This window comes from Danio aesculapii, chromosome 24 (genome assembly GCF_903798145.1).
Source record: "Danio aesculapii chromosome 24, fDanAes4.1, whole genome shotgun sequence".
In the NCBI taxonomy this organism is placed as follows: domain Eukaryota; kingdom Metazoa; phylum Chordata; class Actinopteri; order Cypriniformes; family Danionidae; genus Danio; species Danio aesculapii.
In genome coordinates, this window is record NC_079458.1 from 9,111,823 (window position 1) to 9,127,105 (window position 15,283).

General features: G+C 32.8%; 1 protein-coding gene across 5 annotated transcripts in view; it reads left to right on the top strand.

Moving 5' to 3' along the window:
* LOC130218251 (RNA-binding Raly-like protein) overlaps window positions 1-15,283 on the top strand; it is a 285,849-nt gene that overhangs the window by 217,540 nt on the left and 53,026 nt on the right. Inside the window, exon 1 of one of the 5 annotated variants that reach the window (XM_056450395.1) lies at window positions 8,849-9,083. The exons of the other annotated variants lie outside the window; for them this stretch is intronic. Within the exon in view, the coding sequence (XP_056306370.1) occupies window positions 9,047-9,083 (37 nt within the window). The 5' untranslated portion in view covers window positions 8,849-9,046. Of the gene's footprint in view, window positions 1-8,848; window positions 9,084-15,283 lie in introns of those variants that run through there. 5 annotated transcript variants of the gene reach the window in all.

A 15,283-nucleotide genomic window follows, 5' to 3' on the forward strand; every position in this document is an offset into this window, starting at 1 on the left:
TATGTTCCTGTGGTATTTGTATAATAAAAGATTTTTGTGAATCAAGGAATCTGCAAATGCAGGACGTTTTTTTTAAAGAAATGAACGCAGCATGCTGAGTTTTGAGAACTGGAGAGGCTGTGGGAGTAGTGACTGTTTTGTTTCTAGAGTTTTGAAAATTGACATCAGTGTTCTGAAATTTGTAGCTAAACAATTGTAAAAAAAAATCTGTAAAACTATTATGTGTAGAAATGTGTTGAACAAATCTTCTTTTCGTTAAACAGAAATTGAGGAAAAAATATACGGGGGGCTAATATTTCTGACTTCAACTGTATAGTCACAATCCTCATATCTCAAGTTTCCTCCAACAAAACATCAAGATCCGTCTTTCTCAAACTCATTTTGTATCCTCTCTTTGAATCTCCATCCACAGTTCAGGCTGGGGATGTTTTTAATCCCGGCGTTCTCCTGTAAAAGCGATCGGCTGCAATCTGAGCGTTTCATCTGTGTGAGTTGTCATTCAGTGCAGTTTATCAAGCGCACTCCATTAATCCAGGACTGTGTGCTATCAGCTCCACTGAACTGAGCAACACGGCATTCATTATGACTCTATTATTTGAAGAAAACATCCCGCTTGGGTGGAATAGAGTGGAGGTTATCGAGAAAGACCCCCGAAGAGAAAGAAAATGTTCTCCGCAGACTTTTATTTTTGTCTCAGAAAATAGGATTCCATGCTTGATGCTTCCACTATTTTCCTGGGCCATTATTTGTGAGCGTGAGCGTGAGCGCGTGCGTGCGTGCGTGCGTGCGTGTGTGTGTGTGTGTGTGTGTGTGTGTGTGTGTGTGTGTGTGTGAGAATGCATCTGTGCCTTTGCTTGAGAGTGTTTGTGTGTTCGTGTGTGTGTGGGTTGGGGGGGGGGGGGGGTCTGTTTGTATGTTTACTTTTTGTGTGTACTGTATGTGTGCGTGTGTGTGAGAGAGAGAGAGAGAGCGAGCATGTGTATGCTTGTGCATTTGTGTGTATGTGTACATATGTGTGTTTTTGTACTTGAATGTGTGTGTTTGCGTTTATGTGTGTGTTTGTGTTTATGAGGGTGAAAATGCTTGTGTATGTGAGTGTGTCCATTTTGTGTGTATTTGTGTTTGTTTGTGTGTTTATTTTTGAGTGTGTGTGTGTTCTTGCATCTGTGTTTGTGTTTATGTGTGAACATGCATGAATGTGTGTGTGTGTTTACGTGGGTGTGTTTGTGTGTGTGTATTTGCATGTTCAGGTCTGTTTTTGTGTGTGTGTATGAGAGTGTGTTTCATTTCATGTTTATTTGTATGTTTCTTTAAGTCTGTGTGTGTGTGTGTGTGTGTGTGTGTGTGTGTGTGTGTGTGCGTGTGTGTGTGTGTGTGTGTGTGTGTGTGTGTGTGTGTGTGTGTGGTGTGTGTGTGTGTGTGTGTGTGTGTGTGTTTCTGTTTATGTGTTTTTGTATGTGTGTGATGTGCATGTGTGTTTGTATGTGTGTATGCATGTGTGTGTGTGTTATACGTGTGTATGTGAGTGTGTTTGGTTTTGTGTGTATTTGTGTTTGTTTATATGTTTTAAGTGTGTGTTTGCGTATCTGTGAGTGTTGTGCATGTGTGTTTCTGTTGAGTGTTCCATGTGTGTTTGTGTTTATGTGTGTGTGTTTGTGTGTGAACATGCATGCATGTATATGCGAGTGTGTTTGTTATGAATGTGTATGTGAGTGTATTTCATTTTGTGTGTATTTGTGTGCTTCTTTGAGTGTGTGTGCGTGCGTGCGTGCGTGCGTGCGTGCGTGTGTGTGTGTGTGTGTGTGTGCGTGCGTGCGTGTGTGTGTGTGTATCTGTGTCCTTTGTGTTTGTGTTTATGTGTGTTGGTGTGTGAACATGCATGAATGTATATGTGCATGCATGCATGAGTGTGTTACGCGTGTGTATGTGAGTGTGTTTGTTCTTCTGTGTATATATGTGTTTGTTTTAGTCTGTGTGTGTTTGCATGCGATTGTGTGTGTGATGTGCATGTGTGTTTGTATGTGGGCATCTCTGTGTGCATTTGTGTGTTTGTTTTTGTGTGTATTTGTCTTTATTTGTGTTTGTGTGTGTTTGTTTTTGTCTGTGTGTGTTTGCATGCACATTTGTGTGTGTGTGTGTGTGAGGGGGAGGTGGCGTGGGGTCAGATGACTGACTGCAAGCGATATGACACTCCATTAGATCAGTCAGACCCAGATGACTGTTTAAATAGCATTTGAGTCTATAATGTGATTCTCTACATCTCTCTGTCCCTCTGGGAGGTTATTATCACACATCTATATCATCACTTCATCCATTTACAACCATTAAGCTATTTTACAGGTTGTTGCACTAACATCTGAGGTTCTCAAAGATAAATAAACAATTAAAATAAAAGTAATTCAATGGTATTTTTAGAGGAGATATTCAGCATTTCATCACTGCACTAGATGAGTAGGGCCAGACAGAATCTGTGGACATTATTTGCTATTTCTGCACAGAATTTTGTGACAAATCATCAGATTTATGCAGAATGATTTTGGGAGTATCATAACTAAAACTGTATATATGAAATAAAACAATAATACCTTTTAACTTTTATTTAATGTTTAAAATGCAAATCCAATTAGATCAACTAATTTGGTCAATAAAGCAAGTATCTCATATAATATATCTACTAAAAGACAAACTGTATTGTAAATAAATCATGAACTTTTTCATATTAGTCAATGATGTTACTGAAATTAATTTAAGAACTTAATAAATATACATTTACACACATTTAAAAATGATAGGTTAAAAATCTGCAGAAATCTGCAGAAATCTGCGGATTTCTGTGCGCACAGGACCGCTTATGAGGAGAAAAGCTAAAGTTTTGGTTAATTGTTTGGTTAATTTTAGCCAATCAATTAACATTAATTAAGTTTTTTTTATTAAATAATTGAATTTAATCATTAAAGTTAAATTTAATGCTTAAAATAAAATACTTTAAAAAAATGTTTTATTTCAATGTTATTTGACCAAAAAATTCAATGTTGTTGCAATTTTTATTTTTTATTTTATTGATTGGTTGATAGCTTGGTTGATTTATTGATTGAATTGATTTTACAGAAAGAAAACTATGGATATTCATAACTAATAATATTATATACTCTATGGCTAAGTGGTTAGCACTGTCGCCTCACTGCAAAATAGTTGCTGGTTCGAGACCCAACATTTCTGTGTGGAGTTTGCATGCTCTCCTCGTGTTTGCATGGGTATTTCTCTGAGTGCTCCGGTTTCCTCCACAGTCCAAAGATATGCGCTATACAGTAGGTGAATTGAAAAAAATTAATTGGTCACATTGGCACACAGTATGTGTGTGGAAGGGTGTTTCCCAGTACTGGGTTGCAGCTGAAAGGGCATCCGCTGTGTAAAGCATAAGCTGGATAAGTTGGCGAATCATTCTGCTGGGGTGACCCCTGATGAATAAAGGGACTCAGCTGAAAGAAAATGAATGAATGAATGTTTTAACTGAGCGATTGAATCATTGATTGATTGATTGATTTTGCAATGAAAGTAAGCAAATGATCTCCAAAAAATCTTCAAATGGACCTCAAAAAGCCAATATCACTGAACTTTAATACAGAACACAAACAATGGATATTCTATTCTATGGATATTCTATGATGGTCTATTTATAATAATGAAATAATGGACAAAAAATTTATTTCCTAATAAAATATGCAATCGTTGCACATTTTTTCAAAATAAAACCCAAAAGTTATTAAAATGCATTTTTTGTCAAATAACTTGTTAAAGACAATAAGAATGTTTAAAAATCTTTTTATTTTGACCTAATTTACCTACTTTTGTGTGTGGTACATGGCCAAACCACATCCATTCAATGAAAGAATTTGCCAAAAATTGACAAAAACATATTTCCAAACACTTATAATTCTACCTGCATGTGTGAAAAGGTTTAACCAATTATATTAAAACATCAGAATTTCAATATTTCGAATTATTGGCAGAGTATTTACTGTTATTGCACTCAAACTTTGGAACTCTCTACCACACTCACTCTATTCTGAATGTTACACTTCTGATTTGATAAACTGACCACTTTGTTTGATCAACCTGTACTCTGCATATTTGTCTCCTAGGTCTTGTTTTGTATTTCCAGTTTGTTATATATGACTTCTTGTTTGTTTGTGAACCTAATGTTGTCTCTACTTGATTATTGTTTCCTTCAATGTCTGTTCATACTAACTCTTTTTGTTACATTTATTGTAAAGTGTTCTGGATAGGCGCTATATAAATACAAATTTATGATGATGATGTTGATTATTATTATTATTATTATTATTATTATTATTATTATTATTATTATTATTATTATTATTATTATTATTATTATTATTATGTTCATATAGGACTGATTCAATCTTGTTAGATTTCAAAGGCACTTTATAGTGATAATCACCCATGACATATTTATTAAACAATATGTATGATAAATATTTAGTTTGCCGTTTTTTTTTTATAAAAATAATATATATATTTTTATTTTATATAACTTAATTAATCAATATTTCATACATTTTTGCACCACAGGTATCGAAACAAATAATATGACTTAATTAAAAAAATAAAGGTGCAGCATTGCATTATCCAGAAGATGGCGCTGTTGTGTTTCCAAATTGCTTCTTGAATATTGCTGAAACATAATAATGGACCCCCTAAAATAAAACTATGCTTCCCATTGATTTGTGACCTACAAGAATATATATATATATATATATATATATATATATATATATATATATATATATATATATATATATATATATATATATATATATATATATATATATATATATATATATATATATATATATATATATAATAAATGTTACATAATGAACGCCTGTCCTCTTATGGTTCTTGTCATGTGATTTGCATTTTTAAATGCGATTGAATGTTTTGGACATGTTGGTGATATTAAAGAAAAATCTTTCAAAGTTGGCCAGAAATCAGCCAGCATTGTCCTTCAGTCTGTTTCACTGCAGTCGGATCTTTGAAAAGTATATTTTACCAAGCTATTTTAGTCAGAAACAACCCACACACTGATAGCCATGCAGTGACAGCTAACGGAATAAATCACACATTATTAGGAGAAGAGCACTGCACAGGTTCTCTCTCTCTGTCTCCGTAACAACACAGACCCTTGCAGCAGACAACATAACAGTGGAATCATAATATAGTCGCAGATGTGGCTCACTGAGAGAACTATCATACAGTGTTTTAAGGTGAAGCATGCTGAATTGCATCATATTTGGTCCCAGAACCTGAGGGCTTTATGCAGCTTTATGCAGCTTTATGCGAATGATCCTAAATGTAAGGTGAAAGTCATTCCATTTTAAAAAAAACTAGGATGCTGTTATAGCTTTTCTTTCCTTTTTCTCAGCTCATATTTAAGGACTAGGCTTTATTTTGCTAGAAAATTTGAAAGGGAATGCTAATTTATGGTTTCTTAAACATGCACATTTAAGTATATTACATCTGATTTGCATGCACATGTGCTTCCACACTGTTAATGTTTGTAAATTACACAGTATTTAACTGTATTATGAATGGTATTTTACTGTAGAACAGTTATTGCAGTATTTTACTGTATTTTAAAGTTGCATTGGGAAAATTACTGTATATTTTACATTAAAATATACTGAATTCAATACTTAATATTCATATACAGCAAGATAAACGGTGCTGTAAATGTAAATACAGTATTTATATTGAAATTGATTTACAGTTAGTTACTGGCCAACTGGAAATTATGAACAGTGTAGATGCATTGTGAAAATTACTGTATATTTTACACAGTAAAGAGTTACAATACTGAATATACATATACAGGAAGATAAACGGTGCTGTAAATGTAAACACTGTATTTATATTGTTATTGATTTACAGTTAGTTACTGGAAACTGGAAATTATAAACAGTGTAGATGCTGTATTATAATTGGATACAAAAAATATTGGTCTTGTGTTGAAACATGAATCACATATTCTGTATTCTGAGGCTAGACTTTATTTTGCTGGATAGTTGAAAGGGAATGCTAATTTATGGATTCTTAAACATGCACATTTAAGTATATTACATCTGATTTGCATGCACATGTGCTTCCATACATTATTAATGTTTGTAAATACACATTATTTAACTGTAATATAAACTGTATTTTACTGTAGAACAGTTATTGCAGTATTTTACTGTATTTTAAAGTTGCATTGGGAAAATTACTGTATATTTTACAGTAAAATATACTGAATTCAATACTTAATATACATATACAGCAAGATAAACGGTGCTGTAAATGTAAATACAGTATTTATATTGGAATTAATTCACAGTTAGTTACTGGCCAACTGGAAATTATGAATTGTGTAGATGCATTGTGAAAATTACTGTATATTTTACACAGTAAAGAGTTACAATACTGAATATACATATACAGGAAGATAAACAATGCTGTAAATGTATATACAGTATTTATATTGTAATAGATTTACAGTTAGTTACTGGCAAACTGGAAATTGTGATCAGTGTAGAAGCTGTAATTATAATTAAATACAAAACATTGGTCACATTTTTCATCTCTGTTGAAACATGATTCGCATATTCTGTATTCTGAGCCAATTCGGCTGTCAAATGGATTTTAATTGTGTTATAATTTAGCATAATTTGAATATTGAATGCGATTGCAGGCTCTGAGGAAAATCTGTGGTCTGATGAATGCAGCGTTGCATGATAGTCAGATTTTGAAAAATAAAAGTAAATTGTTTTGCATTACACTGTACTTTTTACACTATATTGTTTTGCATCAGCACAACTCTAGTTTGCACTCCTTGCCATATGCCCTTAAGTGTAATTGTATTGTTTACATTTTTTTTCTTATATTTTTAGATTATATTATATGTGTAATTGTATTTATTGTAATTTCTTTTCTTTCTTTTTTTAAAATTCTACTTTCTGTTTTAATAATATATGTTTAGTATGGCACCAAGGGTCTGAGAGTAAGGCAATTTCGATTATCTGTACGCCCTGTACATGTGGTTGAATTGACAATAAAGCTGACTGTGACTTTGATTAAATAAAAATAAAGGTTTACATTAATATCAATTTAAGCAATGCAAAATATTGAGGAAATGTAAATAATTTTAATTATTATTAAATATTGAAAAAGAATTTATGAAAAATATAACAGTTTAAAAAGTAGAAAAATAAATAAATAAATAAAAAAGTGCTCAGTATAAGTACACCCCTCACAAATCTCTCTTTTAAATTTATATGTTTATTAGGAAGCTATACAATATTATATTTGTGCATACACATTAGATTAGTCAGTACTGAAGCCAAATCTGGAGCTTATCTATCAAATAAACTTACGATAACGATCCAAAAACTAGTACACCCAAATTTATATGTTAGGGAAAAATATTAAATACAAATTTTAAAAAGTAAAAAAAAATCTAGTTAAATTTTTGTAGGTTGTCATTTATTTTTGCAATATTTTGCTTGAATTTATTTGTATTATCTTTTGATTTCTAAATATGTTTGGTGACTAAAAGATCATTTTAATAAATATATCTGTTTAATAAATCTGTTTTGTTTAAATGCACCAAATTCACTGACAAATGGATAAAAAAAATTATTTTCAAAATGGGTTGTACTCAATGGGTTGTACTCAATTATGCTATATACCTTATTAGCTGCAAAAAAAGTGGCATATTTTAATCCATTCTTTAAAATTAGAATGATCGCTTTTAGTCATAATTGACAAAAAATGATTTATCGCCTGCAGTATTATTGTTTTGCATATAAATATAATGCAGCAGTTTTTTAATCATTTTGATTCCACAGACCCTAAAATGTACATAAATACAGTAATTTAAATAATATGCAGTCATTCAGGCCCGTAGCCTGCCTGGTGGTTCTGTTTTTTCTCAAAAAGTGGAGCTTTTTGCTGTTATAGGCCTCTTTTAGGCTACTACTTAATTATGAGATTTAAATACTTCATTTTAGTACATTTAAACACTATTTTAGCTGAAATAGATTGTCGAATGGTCATCATAACCAAAAAAGTACATTTGAAAATACATGATAACAACAATAGCCAAAATAGGTTTCAAATTAATTTTATTATGGGCCGCTTTTGGTGCTTCACACGTTTTAAGTGGTCATTTTTTGTTTCCAAGGTCCGAGATGTAGAATAAAAGTTACTTGTAAGATATTTTCTCAATTTAAAAACAATACAGTAGTGAAAGATGACTACATTGGCCTGTCATTTATTATACAAAAGTTTTTAAAAATACTACATTTAATATTTGGTTATTTAATGTGTAGTTAGTTATTTACTGCATTTTATGCACCTTCTATTCATTTAAATATTTTATTTGTTTTATGTACTTTTGAAAGTTTTGTTATTTATTACACTTACTTTTTTTAAAACCAATAAATATTCATACAATTAATTGCTCATTTCTTCATACTGTTTTTAGCTAAACATTTCCTCAGACCGCCTAGAACAAACCCCTGCTTTCACAGATAATTTTTTGTCAGGTATTGTAACTTGTTTACACTACTAAATCTAAATATCTACATGTAAATACTACTAATTAGCATTACAGTTGTACCACAGCGAAGATTCATGAATATTTATACATACGCGTTGACGTTTCTTAGTAACCAACCAATGAGGAACGCTTGTATCATGAATATTAATCTTCAGTTCTGACGTTTCGCGATTTTTCTCTGACTGGATCATGAATATTAATTAACAAGCCGTCTCGCCGTACTCACAGCAGTGTCTTATCATGATATAAAGAGAAGCACCCCTTTCCAGAGCCCGGTAATGGTAGCGTCTGCTGTAATAGTGGCTCCCTTTTCCTCACCTTCGCCAAAAGCAGATCCGTTTCACAAAATCGCCGCTGAGATCCGGAGAATCGGTCTCTTCATCCGAGCTCGAGCAGGATTCAACAACCGCCAAACTGGAGCCCTTCAGAATGACCATGTTTAAAGGCAAACGTCGAAATAACCGGTGTAAGTTTACAACCCTCTGTATAACTTTCAGAAAATGATGTTTTTGCGTCCAGTATATTTCTCGTTAATTTCTTAAGCTCGTAATTGTTCGTAGTAAGCTTTACAATTCATATATTATCTGTCGTTAATGTCCTTTCTGTCAGTCTCATGCGTTCAGTTATTATTTTGTTGGCTTGTTTACCAATGTGGTGATAATCATATCTTCAGGCTATTGTTATAATGTATAAAAATAATAACAACTGAATTCAGAGGTGTGATATGTGATTCGAAATCATTGGGAAGCACATTATATGTTTTAGTCATTCTGAAATTATTCATCCAGGATGTTATTTTTGTCATGTAATGTTACATTGAGTCAGTACCTTGAAGTGCCATGAAAAATCCCTTAATAGCACTTCTCATGACCATTGTGCTCCTCTTTCTCCTCCTCACATCATCACCATAATCATCATGACAGATATGTGGTGATAATCTATTATCAGCAACTAAATCTCTTGAGATGCATGTTAAACAGTGGCTTTGTGCGCGTAATATTGATAATGAGGATGTGGTTAGGAAAGTGCTGATTGCTCATTTTGGTAATAAGTAGATGATTATGTTTTGGTTTAGATGAGAATTTTTTATGCAGAATTTGTTTTATGATGAAAGGGGTTTTCAAACATGAGTATAATTTAATACAGTGTAATTTTTCCCATGCATTACAATTAGTGTCTTATTTTTTTATGCAACATGCAATTTACCATGAAGATGTCTATTTAATATTTGTTTTAATAATTTTTTCTTTTACCAAAATATATTTACAGGCATATTAAGAACAATAATAATTAGATGATGAATCTATTGACAATTAATTACTTCTAAAATACTTAATAATTTAATAATGTCATATTAAATCATTATAGTTTGTCGCATTCCTTCAATCCACTGGGGAAGAATTTATTTATTTATTTTTTTTCATTTAATGTGTAATACTATTTAGTATAGAGTGGAGGAACTATGACGTCACCTTGTAGGCCAATCGGCTGCTAGCATAAAACTGATTCCCTCAATAAAATCCCCTTAGGATTTTCCCACAGACTTTTCGAAGTGTGCAAATAATAAGCTCTGTGTTCAAACACAGTTCATTACACTTACATGCTTCATCCAACTGGATAATCCGCACATGATAATATAACTTTTATCACTTTTGGATCCTTAATGCAAACGCAAGAATTGAAAAGCTAACATTAGGCAGCAAACAGACTACACTGATTTCAGGGCGCTCGCCTGTGACGTCAGCACCACCCTGCTACAGACAACGTTTTAAGCTTTTTTTAGAAATATTGTTCATGACAAAGATTTACTCTCTCGATTTAGTTTATTATAATCCACGCTATATACACCATTATGTAAAAATAATATATTGTTTTAGTATTATTACAGGTATTAAACATGCATCGTTATTATGCGTTTTGAATAATTTCCCGTGGGAAATACATTTGTTTTGCTCTACAGTTTTTGGACGTTGTTGTTTTATAAATGTGCCTGATATTATTATCATATGACACATTTAAATAAGTGTTTCGCCCTCGTTCATACAGCCCGCTTACCTTAGTGAAAACCTAGCTATGGCAGTCAATTACAAATCCCAAATTCTTTTTCATAGATTACAGAAATGAGGGATACGTCTATAAATGCCTGCAAGTCCCATCATGGATGGAGAACATTCAATATTCTTTTTTTGTCAGGAAGTACAGCGAAAAGCATCCCATACAGTCACATATGCTATAAGTTTTAAGGTTGGTGTAAAGGAGTTTAAGGAGGAGTGTAAACATCGCAGTTATGACATACAGTTAAATGTGTTCAGATGAAGAAACCCGATGAAAATCATTAGATCTATGTTAGTGTAAAAGAATCCTGTTAAAATGTCAGAAATATTTATATATTTTTACAAATGTATTCACACATTTGCTTTACTGACAGCAGGAAAGAGACAGGCTGTACTATGTTGAGTATAAAATTACTTTAATAAAAAAAATGATGACCAAATGAATCTTGACGTCTCTACAAGTAAAAGCATTATGTACAAACAACATGAATGCCCAATTAGAAAAATACTATAAACTGTAAAATACTTATGAAAATACTTACCCAATAATAGCAGATGAATCCAAATGCCTGACGCAAGCTGTAACTTTAAATCAGGCTGAGTTATAGACAGATCAGCTCGATGGCGTATAATGTCTCCGACATCGCCTGTAGTCCCTTTTAGCAACTTGATAGCAACCGTCTTTTAAAGAAGCAGAACTGATTTAAAAAAATCAAGAGTGAGATGTACCGGATGTGTTTTATCTCGTAGAATAAAACATGAAAGTATCTTGAGTTTGTGGTAGCCATGAACCTTATTAAAGCAATTTAACCAAAATCCCATTAAAAAACCCATTGACTTTGGGACGAGGGAACCGGAACTGCTAAAATGCTAACTCGCTTCCGGGTTTTTGCATACAAATTGACATCATAGTTCCTCCACTCTATTATAATGTTGTAAATTTTAAAGAATATATAATAATACATGAAAAAGAAATTTTTTTGAAATGCATTTGTGCATTTATGTATTTATATGAATTTTTTTTATATATATTTATATTTTTTCTGTTATATTCATTAAAATAAGAGTTTGTTTTTTAGGAAAATAAATATTATACATTTAAATTCAAATATTAAATAAATTAATACTTTTTATCTTTCTCTTGATTTTTCCTGTTTTTTTCTGTTTACTGTATTTTTTCTGTTATGAAATGTAGTTGTCACTCTTCCTGATTCCCAAGCTGTGTGAAAGTGACCATATGGTGTGCTAATACAGACTGGCAACTGTATTCTGCTGTTGTGTGAACACAGCCATGCATCATCAGAGCAAATTCTGTTAAACAGAAGCTGTACATCTCAATCTTAAGATTTTTGACACCCAGTGTAGTAATTGTTTTTCTTTGCATTAAAAAAAATAAGTGTCAAAGCGGATCTTGTTCACTGAAATCCTCACAAAGGGACTACAAATGCTATCTTATGAATGCCAGGCCAGTGATTGGTAATGGAAGACAAAAACTGTATCATTTTCATAAATGTGCTCTTATAAAACCCATTTTTAAAATGAGGCTCCCCAAATGCTGCATTGAAAATTAAGTTTTCATCTTTGGATGGATTAAAATTAGGCCTGCCCAATATATTGTTTCAGCATCGATACCGCAATGTGTGTCTGCAATATTTTCCCAAATGATGTTTAAGAGAGCAAGGAAATTTTCACAGTATGTCTGATAATATTTTTGTCTTCTGGAGAAAGTCTTATTTGTTTTATTTCGGCTAGAATAAAAGCAGTTTTTAATTTTTAAAAACTCATTTAAGTTTTTTAACTATTTTTTTCAATAGTCTACAGAACAAACCATCATTATACAATAACTTGCATAATTACCTTAGGGGTAATTAGGCAAGGGGGCTAATAATTCTGGCTTAAAAACTATATATATATACCACTGTTGTCCAATGACTAATAAGTCCAACGAGTTAACCTAATTAGTTTACAGGGTGTCCGCGGGGTCTTAAAAAGTATTTAAAGTTGATAAATCAATTATGAGAAAGTTAAGGCCCTTAAAAGTTATTAAAAAGTCTTAATCGTGTTTTTACGAGGTCTTAAATTTTGTTCAAGCGTTGTCCAAAGTGTTTGACTCCAAAACATCATAAGTGTATTTATTTTCCTCCTAATATTAACAACGATGTGCTCGATCCACGCAATTGGTTTGGGCTGGGGCCTGTCCGGTCAAGCTCCTTCATCTGGGTGATGTCACGTAATTAGCGACAAACGCGGGAAGGTCATGTGACACTCTCCACAATTAGCTAAACCTTAGAGTGAAAAAGACAGCAAAATAGGAAAATGTAGGGCTGCGTACTCCTGGTTGGAGAAAGACGAGTTTAAACAGTGGCTGAAACCTGTCGCTGAAAGCAACCATGTAATTTATTATTTAAAGCTTTGTTTCTTCCAAGCTTATCTGAGTTTTGTAGCGGGATTGTGCTCCTTTAATTTATTTAACTACAACTGTTTATTAAGTTAAAGGTTTAATACTGATTAGAACTTGAAGTGGTGATGAGGTCTTAAAATATTCTGAGAAGGTCTTTAAAAAGTCTTAAAAAGGTATTTAAAATAACCTTTAGGATTCCTGCAAATACCCTGATTTAGTTAAGCCTTTAAATTGCAATTCAAGTTGAATAGTACTGTATTTTCTAAAACAAATAGTCAAATAATAACTACTGCCATCATGGCAAAGACAAAATAATTTTTGTTACTGAATTTAGTTATTAAAATTATTATTAATTATTATAAAACTATTCCTATTATTTTAAAAATGTATTGGAAAAAAACTCTATTAAAATATTGAATATAACTGGAAGGCTAATAATTTTACCTTCAACTGTAGTCTCATAAAACCAGCATGCTCTAAAAGTAGACAATTCTACATTCATGAACGGCTGTACACAATTTTGCATGCCTCTTGACATTTATGTGGATTAAGAGGAAGAGAGAGGCTTATGAAGACGGAGATCTAAATAGAAAACGGGATTGCTCAGTTGCTAATAATAAACCCTTTATTGTGCCTTTTTTATTAAAGTCTTTATGAAACCTTCTGGTTCATAACGGTTCTCTCAGGGCCTGTTGCATGCTGTGCGAAAACCCTGTCAGTGCAAGTTTATAGATCTCAGAGCCACAGTCTACATCTGACGGATGAATTTGACCAGGTCATCCCGCTGCGCTGTGAGGAATAGGGCTGTGACTGTGATGGTGATGAGTGTGGACTCTTTCCCAACAGCTGTTTAAATTTCACTTCAGTTCCTTGCAGATGCATGTCTTCTGGCCTCAAATGAAATTCATATTCACTGGTGGTCAAAAGTTTCCAAGAGTATTTTTTTAAGTCTCTTTTTTTTTTTTACTTTATTTTTTTCAATGCAGTGTTTTTAAAGAAGTTACACACGACAACTTCAAAACATTATGCAATTCTGAGTGTACCTCACACAGGTGAGTGGGCTTGACAAACCACCTGTAGAAAACACACCCTTTCATCTCTCTGACACTTTACCTGACACTTGCACCAGTTTTAAACATTTGCACCAAACACTTTCTTACAACCACTCCATTCATTCATTCATTCATGCATTCGTTCATTTTCCTTCGGCTTTGTCCCTTTATTTATCAGGGATCGCCACAGCGAAATGAACAGCCAACTTATCCAGCATATGTTTAACGCAGCGGATGCCCCTTCAGCTGCAACCCAGTACTGGGAAACACCCAAACACTCTCATTCACACACATTCACTATGACCATTTTAGTTTGTTTAATTCACCTATAGCGCATGTCTTTGGACTGTGGGGTAAACCGGACCACCCAGAGTAAACCCACGCAGAAGAACAAACTCCACACAGAAATGCCAACTGACCCAGCTGGGACTCGAACCAGCGACCTTCTTGGTGTGAGGTGACAGTGCTTTCCACTGAGCCACCGTGTCGCCCACAATCACGCCATATCTCTTAAAAAAAAAAACACACTCTGCATTTATGAACTCAATGATTTTATGCTTCACACAGGTGAGTGGGTTTGACAAACCGCCTGTTAAAACACTCTTTTCTCTATAAAAAACACTTCCCTTACTCTACCACTTAATTCTCTGAGCACTAAACGTTCCTTTGTATAATTAGCACTACTTGTGTGTATTGCATCTTATGTTGAATCACTTAATGCCTTCTTAATTGTAAGTTGCTTTGGTCAAAAGTGTCTGCTAAATGATTAAATCCAAAAGAATTGAAAAGCATTCTCAAAAAAAATTATATATATATATATATATATATATATATATATATATATATATATATATATATATATATATATATATATATATATATTACACACAAACACAAGTGTAACTATGACTGTATCATTGCAGACATTTTTAAAGTTCCCATGAAATCAAAATTTACAATGTTTATTTTGCTAGCATACAATAGTCTTAACAATGAATCTATGCTAGTCTTTAATCAAAAACTGACTGTGCTGTATGTTTCTGTTCTGGAATGGCAGTCCTCATGTGACGATGTCAGTTTGATGGCTTGGGCAGAATATGCTTAGCCATTCCCCTCTAACTGTTAGTTTGCTGCAAGCTATTGATGATGATGATGATGA